Source organism: Aptenodytes patagonicus, chromosome 25 (assembly GCF_965638725.1).
Source record: "Aptenodytes patagonicus chromosome 25, bAptPat1.pri.cur, whole genome shotgun sequence".
NCBI lineage: Eukaryota > Metazoa > Chordata > Aves > Sphenisciformes > Spheniscidae > Aptenodytes > Aptenodytes patagonicus.
Window position 1 is genome coordinate 4,037,686 of NC_134973.1, and position 13,199 is coordinate 4,050,884.

At 41.7% G+C, this 13,199-nt stretch overlaps 2 protein-coding genes across 10 annotated transcripts in view; one reads left to right on the plus strand and one right to left on the minus strand.

Annotated features, from left to right (window-relative positions):
- Window positions 1–954: 954 nt before the first annotated feature.
- On the minus strand, window positions 955–9,563 carry HAUS8 (HAUS augmin like complex subunit 8). The gene is made up of 11 exons (XM_076359438.1): window positions 9,470–9,563; window positions 8,747–8,817; window positions 8,584–8,639; window positions 8,186–8,282; window positions 7,366–7,479; window positions 6,755–6,837; window positions 6,038–6,109; window positions 4,818–4,976; window positions 3,787–3,928; window positions 2,583–2,724; window positions 955–1,820 (listed from the first exon to the last, which is right to left on the minus strand). Exons 2-11 carry the CDS (start codon window positions 8,814–8,816, stop codon window positions 1,700–1,702), a joined length of 1,056 nt encoding a protein of 351 aa, XP_076215553.1. The 5' UTR covers window position 8,817; window positions 9,470–9,563; the 3' UTR covers window positions 955–1,699.
- A 143-nt stretch (window positions 9,564–9,706) lies between these two features.
- Window positions 9,707–13,199, plus strand: part of MYO9B (myosin IXB) — a 45,688-nt gene continuing 42,195 nt past the window's right edge. For 4 of the 9 annotated variants that reach the window (XM_076359624.1, XM_076359620.1, XM_076359627.1 and 1 more), the window contains exons 1-3: window positions 9,732–9,757; window positions 10,235–10,418; window positions 12,799–12,870. The gene's annotated coding sequence lies outside the window, so the exon portion shown is untranslated. Of the gene's footprint in view, window positions 9,758–10,234; window positions 10,419–12,798; window positions 12,871–13,199 lie in introns of all 9 variants that reach the window. The other 5 variants (XM_076359626.1, XM_076359629.1, XM_076359621.1 and 2 more) reach the window with 4 other exon arrangements.

A 13,199-nucleotide genomic window follows, 5' to 3' on the forward strand; every position in this document is an offset into this window, starting at 1 on the left:
CCCAGATCTCCATCCACCAAAAATAAAGACTAATTTGCAGCTAACCTATGACTTGACTGCTTAGCAAAGTTCCCCATCCAGTGGCCAACTTCGTAGGTGCAGCTCATGTTCCCAGCCTGGAGCACGATCCTGCTGCGTGCAGCACCCATGGACTGAATGGCAGCACACAGAGGTGAACTATTAGGTGCAGTTCATCTAACACGGTTGAGGAGGAAGAAATAACAGACAAATATCTTAAAACAACTCATTGCTCTCCTACTGGCCCGTAGATAAGTTGCTGTGAAAAAAATGATACTGATATTATATACAAGGACAGTCTTAACAGTTTGTTATATATTGACTTCTCATCCAGTGCACTGCACATCTTCCTGATCCAGTTACTATAGTTTAGTTTAGTCCTAATTTTTAATAAAAGGAGACAAGAATCTAGTTAGACCCTTAGTAATACCAGGAGGAAAGCCTGAATAGCACTTCAAGGAGTATGCTCCAAGTATTTTTTGAGCAGGCCAAAAATCTTTATAGACACAGCTTAAGCCAGAAATGTAAGACTAAGCAGATAATACAAAGCAAAGCTTTTGAAAAAACATCACAGAAAGAGGTTCCACAGGTAAAAAAATACAGGATACAGCATGTCCTTCAGAGAGAAATGCATTCCTTGTACAAAAATGGAAAGTATGTTATAAAAAACCTGCCACATCTGGTACGTATGTTCATAACAGAGCACACTCTTTCTCAGGCACTTAATCAGTAGTTAGGTTTGAGGTTTCTCTCCACATTCACACGCTGCTGGCCTCAGCACTTTGGGTGCCAGCAGGTCATGGCTTGCCATTGGGACTGGTTAGTGCCTATAAGTCCATCACTGCATATATTGTGTATTAGCCCTATGTAAGGCCAGATGGAAACAAAAGCTTCTGTAGGAGATCCGTGAAGATATTCAATCATGAAGGCTATTGGTATAGCAGTGGAAAAGTCTTTATTATTAAAAAGAATAAAGTCCTTAAAGAGAAGGTGTCAGGTTAATACAAAAGCATTAATGATTTTAATAAATTTGTTTCCAAGACAATTAGGCAACAAGTTACCAAAACTTTTCACTTGTTACAAGTGACCGGGCTCCTTCCAAGCATCAGCCTCATTACTTACTACCCATGTAGCTTTTCCTCTCAGCAAATGCAGAAATAAGGGACAACTAAGAGTTCCTCCAGAAGCCGTTCACTAAGTAACCAACGATTATGCTGTACATTCCTACAGATCCTCCTGATGAGATCAGCAAATGCACAGTACCACATACACAATTCCACATCTATATTCTGATATGTTGCCCTCTAAGGAACACTACTTTGGAAGGAGATGCAAATCTCTTGATTTGCAGTTCCAAAAAAGTAAACCAAGAAGTTTAAGAATACATAGGTCATATCTGCTAAGAATAACATTTCTTATTATTTACCTTTCAGTATTGTCAAGGCAGAATGTGGCGAGAAAGGTGTCACAAAAATTCACATTAAAAAAAAGATGTCTCCTTATGGGACAGCACACAGAAGAAAACTCCGTTTCTTATATTAGTAAGCATGCATGCTGCTGGGTTCATATTCTGGTATAACTGGAAATTTGGACAAGTTATATGTTCATACAAGAAGTAAAAAGATAACAAGTCTGCTGGCATTGATTTAGTACCCACCCGTTAGTAAAACAATACACAAACTTAGTTGAAGTACCAGTGTTTCACAACATCTAGTCCATAATTCTCTTCACATATTCTTTGGTTATGCAGAGAAACTTCTTTACTAACTTCAAACGACAGGTTCTGCACTTGTGTGAAGCTCCTGGAACAAATTAAGCAAGCTCAGTTACTCCGGAGGATAACAACTTCTGCTTTACCCCAAAGGCTACGCGCCTGGACATTCACATCATTCTTCTACCATGCAGCCACCAGAAGGAAAAAATGTAAAATGTGAATTTTCTTCCCAAAGGCTAGAATTTGGAGGAGAGGAGGGGCAGTTTGCATGGAAGGGGAGATGCATGGCTTTATGGTCTATCAATCTTCAAAGATTTTAGCTGTAATCTCGTCTGGGGAAATGAAGGAAGGAAGGAAAGGAAATTTATGATGTTTTATCTCTTCCTCATGCTCTCAGTGATACTTCGTATTTGCTGAGACAATACTCGAGGAAAAAAACCTTTTCTGTGCTCCTTGTACCTCCTAAAGGATGATATATTTGTATAGTTATTATTTAAGACATAGAGCTTCCAGTTCACTTTTCTGTCTCCTGGAGTTCTCCACTCTCCTACATACTTGCACTTTACCAGGGCTACTCTTGCTGACTGAAATTCTCAGCTAAAGTGTCAGCGAATGGCACACTAAAGTAGTTCACTTAGAATACACAAACAAAAAACCCCAAGCATATTTACTCTGACTGTAGGTAGGGACAGAAATAGAGATGTCTGCTACACACAGACTTAAACTTAGTGCTACTATCCCCTCAATTAATCCTCCTCCAATATACAATCTGGATGTATTCTGGCGAGATCTATAGATTTTCCTCTGAATATTTAGCCAACGAGTCTTTTCACCCAATTGTTGTAAATACCTTTGAAGCTCTTTATCCAGTTTCTGAGACACTTCTTTAAGCTCTTTCAGTACACTAAATGCTTTTGCACTTTCTTCCGAGTAGCTTGGCATAACTTCTGCCAGAAGTTCCTGTGTGATAGTTAACTGCTTTCGCAGTTCATCTGCAATATGAGATGTTAAAATATTATTCAAAAATGCATGCAGTGGCATCAGTTAATACAAGATTACTTAATAGCTGGAGTAACCACAGAGACAGGTGAACTAGATGATGGAAGACTACTGTTTGTTCAGCTTTCACAAACACATCATGAAAGCCAAACTGTGAAAGCCAAATTATTTTTAGCTATAAAGACTAACACCAGCAACAGGCTATTAAAATTGCTAATCAAGCGCTCATTTAGAGCATGTCCAAGATTTTTTACAAGACAAATGCAAGAGAAAAAACAAGTTTTAAACATCAAAAATTCCCTGGCCGGTTACATATATTGCTATTGACATGAAACTTATCCACTCCTTTCCTTTAGCATTCACAAACCAAAAATACGTATTTATTTCCTTTCAAGCCTTCTTACAAGAATTCTAAGTTCTTCAATAAACCTTTTCCATTTGTTTTAAAGTGTAAGTAAGATTATTGTAAATGGTTTAAGAATCTTGTTTCTTGCAGACCAGCAGTTTAAAAAGGTAACTTTTTGTCCAGACTTCAAAACACAAGTACTAATTTATTACACAAACATTCTCTGATTCAAGACATCACACAATATATTTAAGCTCTAGTTCTACCAGAAACATGAGCAAGTCTACCCATGTGACTTTATCCCTCAAACACAGAAACAAGAAGAGATCACAGTATTTCTACAACTCTACAGCTTGCTTACCCGTTAGGAACAAGGAAGGAGGAGGAATGCCATGAATACAGTTAAAAGATACAGAAACTTGCTAAAGAAAGTGTACATGAAGACTGCCCTAGTTTAGAAAGTTGGTTTTTTTTTCCTGCTGCAGGATAAAAAACTTGTTCAAGTGCAGTTTAGTGGTTAAACAGAGACAAGAATTATTCATAGCAAAACATGTGACTAATGTTGCGGCCCAGTGTCCATACAAGCTCTAAGAGCACACAAAATTCCTCCAGTGGCCACAGATAGATCTAGCAATAATAATATAAGAATTTTAGCATACCAATAAAACACTGTTTTGGAAAGTAAATTTGATGAATCAAATTTTCATACCAAGGTATGTTAGCATATCTCCTTCTATGTGAATATTCTTTATGGGTAATTCATGTCTAGTGGCATCCAGGGAAACTGCAAAGCTTTTATATTGCTCTTTAAACTGTTCACAAACAGGAACAAGGGGAGAAAGTACTTCCATCTGAAAAAGACACATGATGAACCAACACTTCTTCAAAAGCAGCCATTTTGTTAGTACAGATCTGGCTGAATACAGAAAAATCATTTATTAAAAAAAAAAAATCCAAGTACCACTCTGAAATGCTCATTGACAGAGGAATTCAAGAAGTTTGTGGTATGATACTCCTATCATGCTTTTTAATAGGTTTTCCTCTACCATCTCAAAATGCCTAGGTCAATACCGGCTTCCTTGTTACTGTAGCTCAGAGGTATTAGCAACATAGCAGGCAAAGTGGTTTATATTTGATACTTTGACTGTAGTTAACAGTGTATTCTCCAAAAGACAAAAGCCTTTTTTAGTTTTTGCAATGCATATTTGTTAAAAGCAAACATAGGTTCAGTTTTGAAAATTAATTATTCAAAAATTAATTATTCATTCGAAATTTGCCTTCTTACAACCAGGCCAGAACTATTGCTGTCTAACATATAAAAATAAGACAAATAAAGAACAGATGATGTTCACTTCTCATCTAAGGGTTAGCATCTCAGCTCTAGCCATAACTGTAATTGCATAACTGCAGGATGTTCATGTGGTTTTAACACACTTGCATCTCCTGTGCATCGACTGTAAACTGCTCTGGCAACGGGTGCACTATTGCTGCCCCTTGCCTAATATCTCTAACTTCTCCTTCCTGCCTATCAACAAGAGACAACCAAAAAAGTGACACGGCATTTGCTTAGGTTACTAGAGAGCGTAACATGCCACAACAGGAAGAAGATATTTATTTTAAGATGCATAAAATTGTACCCCAGCAGGCCACAGAAGCAGAGAAATCTTCTCTGGATAAAGGACTGCTTCATAAGTGAGCTTGTTTAAATATGGGAGAAGCATAAATTGTAATAAAGCCTACCTGTTTGTCTAATGCATCATCAAGTTTCTGCTCTCTCTCTTTGAGTAGAATTTCACGCTTCAACTCGCAGAGCTTCTCCTGTTGTCTCTCCTTTTCTTCACACAACATTAGCAAGTTTTTTTCTGCTTTTTTCTCCAGCTTGGCAAGATTTTTTCCTGCCTATTACATCCAAAAAATATTCACAACTAAAGTAATGTGGCATCTAAGTAATTAATATATTCTGAAGAAACAAATGTAAGCCTCAGACCAGGTCAAAGAGCTTCAATTAATGAATCAGAGACCTCGTGCAATAAGCACAATACACTATAGGTAAAGCCCCCCTCCAATCTTCTTCCCCCACCCCTGCTAATGTTTTTTGCAAAGGAAAAATATACATATACAGCACTGAGTGAACAAAGAACAAAGCCACTGCTTCAACCTTGAACTCCAAACGCTCTCACTCACGGTTTTCCCAAAACTTCTGCATACCCCTACCTCATGAGAAACCAGCATGTCCTGGTTTCAGCTGGGACAGAGTTACTTTTCTTCCTAGTAGCTGGTACAGTGCTGTGTTTTGGATTTAGGATGAGAATAATGTTGATAACACACCAATGCTTTAGTTGTTGCTAGGTAGTGTTTACACTAGTCAAGGACTTTTCAGCTTCCCATGCTCTACCGACTGAGAAGGCTGGAGGTGCACAAGAAGCTGGGAGGGGGCACAGCCAGGACAGCTGACCCAAACTGGCCAAAGGGACATTCCATACCATGGGACGTCATGCTCAGTACAGAAACTGGGGAAAGCTGGCCGGGGGGGCCGCTGCTCGGGGACTGGCTGGGCATCGGTTGGCGGGTGGTGAACAACTGCACTGTGCATCACTTGCCTTGTGTATTCTTTTATTATTAGTTGTTATTATTATTATTACTATTTTATTTTATTTCAATTATTAAACTGTCTTTATCTCAACCCACAAGTTTTCTCACTTTTACTCTTCCGATTCTCTCCCCCATCCCACTGGGGGGGGGGGCGAAGAGTGAGCGAGCGGCTGTGTAGTGCTCAGTTGCCGGCTGAGGTTAAACACGACACAGCACCAGCAAAGCAAGTCATACAGTTTTACAACCCTAAACATATAAAGTCACAAAAATCTAACTTTTACAGATCAGAAAGCATAGACAAGAAATTAAACAATTTCTCAATATCAAGTTCTTCTATCTGAAACACCAAATACTTGACTGACTCTCACCTTTACTCTTAGGTAAGTTAAAAGCAGTGTCTGAGATTCCAGCTCTTCCATCAGAGCATCAGAATCATTTCCCTTCAGAAAAGAAAATAATATACTAGATCAGTTTTGGTATTTAAACAATTATTTTTTCAATGTTCAAATTTGTGGAAGTCAAATTCGTGCCCGGAATCATCATCAACAACAGTCAGCTCAATGAAAAAAGTTTGGGTTTTTAAACAATGCATGTTAATTAAATATACCCCTTTGTTCTTTGTCCCACCACTTTTTATAACATTTTCAGCAGATTTTCCTAATACTGGTAGAGAACTTGAAGTTTCAGTGCTATGATGAATGAGATTCCTAAATAAGGCACTTCAAATTAAGTTGAAGCAATATTAGTTTTCTGAGCAAAAATGTCAGAAAATATTTAAAGATAATGCGATATAATTAAAAAGCATGGACAGCAATACAAAAAGAATCGACTTGAGGAGATGCTACAATTGGAGCAGATTCTTTACCACAAGAAATGGAGGCAAAGTTTCAGTCAGTGTTGAGACATCCAATAAACAAAACAAACATCGCTAGCAGTAGAACAGACTTATCCTCTGACTTCTGCCAGAAGGCTTTAGATCATCCCAGAACCTCAAAGTTGTTATCAAGATTAAAGACAAACAGAAAATCTTCATTTCACACATTTCAAAATCAATATGCTTAACAAATGAAAGCAGTGAGACTCACCGCTTTTTTGGTTTTTCGACGTGTCCCTGTATCTCCTTTGCAAGCAGAGTTTGAACTAGGAGTCTTTTTACGGACAGTTTTATCTGTATCACAACAGAAAAGTTATTTCTCTATTCTACCAAAGTATATAGGGTGGGTCAACATACCATCAGGTTCTTCAAAGGCAAAGATAATTTCAAAATTATTATATGTACCAGTGAAGAAGACTTGTGCTCTATTTCTGGCTCTGATGATACTCACGAGAAGTGAGTGGATGTGGATCACATGAGCATTTAGCTTCAAGTGACAGTTACATATAGATATGATACAATTTTCAGAAAGGCTGATAATCTAACACCCATCTGTTATAGGAACAAAGACTTGAGCATACTTTGTTCTTTAATATTTGATCGTAAACAAAAAGAACAACCCAAAAGATACTAAAAATCAAGAGGTTAATTTAAACGCTGAAGGTCTCAATACCTCTGCTTAAAGACACTTGAAATAACGTTCACTTTATTTAACAAAATCCTTTTGTGAATATAGTAGAATACAAGGGTTACTTATCACCAAGTTACAACACAGATGTTAAAAACAATAAACCAAGAAATTGAGTATGAGTGGAAGCTTACCATTAATAGCTGAAAGATCAAGGTCCGGTCGACTAATTTTATCTTCATCTAATAAAGTGGACTGCAAGTCACCTTTCTCAAAACTACTCTGATTTAATGAGCTAGGGACAACACCTGTAGAAAGAAGCTGTTATCAAACTAAAAGAATTAGAACAGATTCTACACAAGTTCACTATTATATATGCTTTCACTAATACGTGGCAACCTTACGCAGACTTTTACGCACTTACTTTATATACCAGTATACCATTTGTATACTCCCTAACTTACCTAGAGACAAGGTAGTTCAGAATGTTATCCTCTTAAACATTTCACAGTTCAACTTCACTCATATGACAAGGGAATAATGTTATTTCCTCAGGATTTTCAAGTCAAGTTAAGGTCTTACCGGAAAATTCTTTTGCAATTCTTGCAAAACAAATAAAAATGGACTGTTTTGCAGACAGGGATTTTCAGTCATTTACACTGGGTTTATTAAAAAGATTAAATAAAAAAAGCAGGGCAATGGTGAGGGCATAGTAAAAGAGTAGTTCAAAGCCTTGTGCAGAAAGCAAGAGATATGCTTATTTTAGACAATCCAATTACTCAACTCCAGATTAGTTCTCTATCAGAATGTCCAGACAAGTTTAATGCACTTCAGTTTACACCTCTCAATCCCACATCAAGTTTCTTAATTCCCTTTGTATACAGATAGTAACTGGCAGTGATTTAAGTAATACAGAATATCACCTCTTAACAACGCTTTAGAGTTGTTAAGAGTTCTACAGGTTGGAAATACAAATTCACAAAAGAAGAGCTTTTAAATTCTGGTAAAACCTACCAGCAGAAGTTTTACATTTCTGAGGAAGAACTGATCTTGGTTTAGTTGCAGAAGATGGTTTAGCAGCAGACGTTGAAAAGGAATTTGCTGAAGTATCCTGACAATCAAGAAACAGAAAAGACTGAACATAAGCAGTGATCAGCAATATATCTCACCCCCAACTTGAATGCCGACAATAAACAACTACAATCCCAGGGCATCTTGGTGCTTTGCAAGTCACCTGAGTACAGTCCCAAGCTCCCATCCCAGTCTGCCTCTAGTAATACACCACGACTCCCCCATAACCCCAGCAGTCATTTTTTGCTTAGGTCCTGTTTCCACAAGTCCGAGCCGCCCCTCACACCATTTCTATCCTTTGCTGAGCGACCCTTGAGCCCGGCAGCGAGGCGTCCAAGTACCTTCTTGGCGTCTTTCATATCATACTGCAGGTACCGAGACTTCACGATTCTTCCTCCTGAAGAAGGGGCAAAGAGAGCTCAGCCAGGCCCGCCGCCGCGCTTCCCGCCTCAGCGACCCGCCGCGCCTCAGTCGGAGCGGGCTCCCCCCTCACCCCACGGCTACCTTTCCGCTTATTCTTAGACACTTCAGCGCCCGCCACCGTAATACTGGAGTCGCTCGCCAGCGCGGACATCCTGCAAAGACAGAGCGGGAGATGACAACGGCACCGGGCGACAAGTGAGGAGACGGGCGGCGAGACGCTCCCCCCCTCTCACTCTCCCGCCACCTCAGCCGCCATCCCGTTTCGAACCGCCGCGCAGGCGCAGCACCGCCCCCGCGCTCCAGGGGAAGAGTCCGCGCGCTCCCTGGCGGCGCGGAGGGACGGAACAAGCCGTCACCGCCGGCCCACTCGGGGCAGAGACCGCACGGGCACGGGGCCCTCCCCAAGGGCCGCGGCTTAGGGGGGATGCCTCCCACCCGGGCTGCGCCTGCAGAGGACTGCTACGCTCCCCTCAGCACCAGGGTAAAGCAAGAAACAAGGGCCTGACAACGCCTACAGCATGACTGACCCCAAACGTTGTTCTTTCCCCAGGCCTCTGGTGGGAGGCGGCCACTCCCTGTGGCTTCAGCTGGTAAACCTCAAGAAGGCTACGCTCGGGATCTTCCACCCAATGCCCTAACAAATCGCTGGAGGAAGGCAATGAGCACCAGCAACGCCGCCGCCTCCGTAGCAGGAGCCCTCAAAGCACCGGGAGTCCCAGCCGAGGACGGCACTGGGGTTCTTTGGTTTTGACAGGAATCCACCCACTCCCACTTCTCGCCGCAGGGCCCTGCCTCAGAAAGCACCTGGCTCCCGACGAGCACCCGTTCCCGAGCTGTGCTGGGAGCCGCAGGCGGGGGCGAGGCGGCCGGGCCGAGCCGAGCACCGGCTGCCACAACCCCGAGCGATGCTTCGCGCCTCCCGCCCCGGCGCGTCCCACGGCCTCGCCGCGGGGTGGAGCGCATGCGCAGTGCGCGCGCGGCGCTGAATGGGCGCCGCCCTGCCTCCCCCTACCCGGAAGTGGCGAGTGGCGCCTCAGCGGGGCCTGTGGCGGGCGGCGGTGCTGGTCGCCAGCGCTTCACCCACCGGCTGAGGTAAACGGCGGCGAAGCGCGGCCCTGCGTCCCCGATGCGCGCTCACTCTCCTTCCTTCCTTTCCTCCCCTTCCTCCTCTATGGGCGACCGAGCTCTGTGGTGGTGGGGCTTCAGAGTGACGGGGTCTGACACCGAGCGGGGACGGCGCTGCCTACCGAGCCCCGGGGCCGGTGTGGCGGGGCTCTGTGGGGCGGGCGGGGGAGTTCTCTGTGTGTGTGGAGGGGGAACTCTGGCGGGTGGGAGCCGTGGGGCTCCGCCGCTTTCCTCAGTAGCCTGGGGGCCGGGAGGCGTTCCTTGGGGGCGCCCCTCGGGGCCGGCCGGGGCGGTGGGCGCTGGGGCGGTGCGCTGCTCGGGGCCGGGATGAGGCGCAGGCTGAAGCTGTGGTGTGCCTGGCTTCTGGGTGGCTGCGTGGGCTTGTAACGGACGGGGTGGCAGATGTGTTGCTGCTGACTCGTTTTGCATCTGATGTGCCCAAAGAGCTGGACATGCCCTAAGGGAAGGAACATGCCTCACCGCCCGTCTGCACCTCCCGTCTCTCAGACGATATGCAGGGGGAAGAATCTTGCCGTTGATCAGGGCACGATGTTAACTTCCATCTTCTGCTTACTGATCTCACAACCACGCAGCGTTCTGCTTTTTCACATCATGTCTCTAACTCTCGGTATGAACAGCCCGTAAACTTTCGTACAAATATCTCAGCATCTTTCAAAAAATTCGTTAAAACTCTCTGGGTTCTTTTGTTTCTTTGTTTTATGTTTGGGCAACTCTTGACAATATCAGTGCTGCTACTGCGTTGAGGTCGTGCTTTATCACGGTGACCATCACTGCCTGATTGATACATGCCTCTAGCTGGTTGTATCGTGGTAGTGCTGTGTCTTTTTGGTAAGTTTGGTTTTGCAATCTCTGGAAAGTAAAACTTTTGCAAACTCGGAACATCTTTTTGTTACATGTTTGTAGACTAAAAGTAGCAGAGTACTATCCTGATTCATGACTGTTGTGACCATACAGTTGATATAGGTATGTGTGATCCTAATGTAAGATGACTTCCCATTATAATTTTTAGCCTTGTTTTCTATTACTCTGTAAGTATCTTGGCAAAATTCTTACCCAGCTTTATCGGCAAGTCCTGTTTGTGAAAAGTGAGAAGTACTTTGGATGCAAATGAGTTCAGTGTTCTTTGATTTCACCTTCTGGAAATGGATGGCAGCGTAGCAAAGGGCTGGAGATGATCTCAGGCTTCTGGCGAATGCAATTAGCCTTTCAAAGACGTCGTCAGCATCCTCCCACGTTACTCCTAGAGGTAGATTGGTGTCGGTTTGTCTAGCTGTTTGCAAATAAGAGTTTGTCATGGGTAATTAGAAGCTCTCTGATTTCAGGTCTGTTAGCTGGAATACATGGCTGAAGTACTTGCCCTAAAGTAACAATGTGAGGTAACCCTGCATTCCGGTTTAGTGTATTGGTGTCACACCCATCAAGTTTTAGTAAGTCTTTGGTGCCTTTAACTCAGAATCTTGTCAGGAACAAATCCATTTAATGTAGGGGAAGCAGTATGGGGAACTTCTAACGCATATGTATATTCATATTAGCTTCAAGATTCATTGTGGCTCCTTTTAGAAAAGAGTTAATCTTGATTATTTTTGTCTTTGAACTAACAATGAGATTCTCTACCTCCTCTACATTTAAAGTCCAGTAACATTGTGCTTTTCAGGATGATGCATCTAAGGCCATTTCCTTAATCATTAGCGTTTACTTATTAGCATAAGACTCAGGAGTTACTGCAGTAATGTGACGGAACTGTTTTTGTAGAACTGTACAATTTGGGTTGTTTTTCTTTTTTTTTTTTTTCTTTTTGTTGCCCTGCTTGAACGTTTGTCTCAACAAAAAGCTTTTTCAGTAGTTGAATGTTGTAGTTTCTGCAGTGACAGGGCAGCTGTCTGTGCAAATGGATAGTCTAATCAGTGGGAAGACTCATAGGTTTGTGTTTTTCTGTGGAAGCTAAAACACTTATAGAACTGAATAATTTAGGAAGAGTAAATGCAGCTGACGGAAAAATTTAAATGAGGTTCACCTCAGAAGTAATGCTTTGTACAGACTGAGTTTTCTGACAAATAATGATTCAAACATTAGACCTCTTGAATACTCCTGTGTATGAATAACTGTTTGACTCATATGCACGTAGTTCAATATTACTTAGGCTAAATAGGGCCTTTCCTTAGCTAGATGGTCAAATACCGTGAATCGCATATCTTAGGCATTTAAAAAGGAAAAATTCCGAAAAGATGCAACAGTATTAGCTATCTCAACATTCAAGGAAAAGAGTAAAAAAATTATGATTCAACAAAAAGTTTGTGGTTCAGTACTTTTTTGTGAATTTGAAGGCTGAAGGTGTTTATTAATCACATTTCTAAGAAACAAGACCTACTTATTCTAATATCAAGGAAAAGTAAAGCCTGAGATGCTGATAAGGATTTATTTTTTTCAACAGATAGTTATTTTAGTAGATGATCTGCCTTCTGAAAGGACTAGGAGTGTCTTTATTTCAGAAAAAAAAAATTCAGAGGTTTTGTCTCTGGTATATCATGTTTTCTTGATGTATCAAGTGACTTAAGCGTGGCTTGCAGAGTTGCTTTATCTAGGCTTTATTGTGTCGTTTGTATCTGATTACCAAATGAAACTCAATGCAGATCCTAGAAAAATATGGTCTTCCTTTAAAGACCAACAATGTTTAACAATAAAAGTGTTTTTAAAGGTATTTTTGACATGTGTATGTTCTGCTGATGAACGCCTTTTTTTTTTTCTCCTTTTTTCTAATTCACACAAAAGTTCAACCTAAAGTTTCGTAATAAAATTTCTTATCAGTGTAAATGCAGCATTAGACCAGTGAAATTTTTGCTTACTTTCTTGACAGCTGTAATGCTGTTAAGGATAAAATTAAAAAAACTACAAAAGGTGGTAGAATAGTCTCCAAGGTTCTTTTGGCTTGTGTTCTTTGCCTCTAACAATCTCAGTTGTTTTGCCTTCATTCCTTGTTTTCTCAACAGGACCACGTTTTCATTTCCTCTGAATCATACTCAAGCATACATCTGTAACTCTGGCATCACACTTTTTGTAAGGTAATAACATGTTATAGACCTTTAATGTCACTGTAAGCCTGATAAGGTATCCTTGTCTTGAGATTAAATTGTGCATCTGAGTCATTAAGAGGAAGTAGAGGTCTGCATCTTAGGTGGTTTGAGGGCATAGATTGGGGATCGGGGTCTCAAGGGCCATAGGGAGTAGAGAGAAGGTAACTGAGAAGGAACTGCCTGTAATTAAGGTAATTTCTTTGACTTTTTCCTGTATTACATTGCATTACTTGCATTGCAGTCCAGCTTCTCCTTTGTTAGGCAGTCTGTGGCAGTAACTTCTCTGGCAGGGTGGATTACAAAGAGTAGTAACAAAT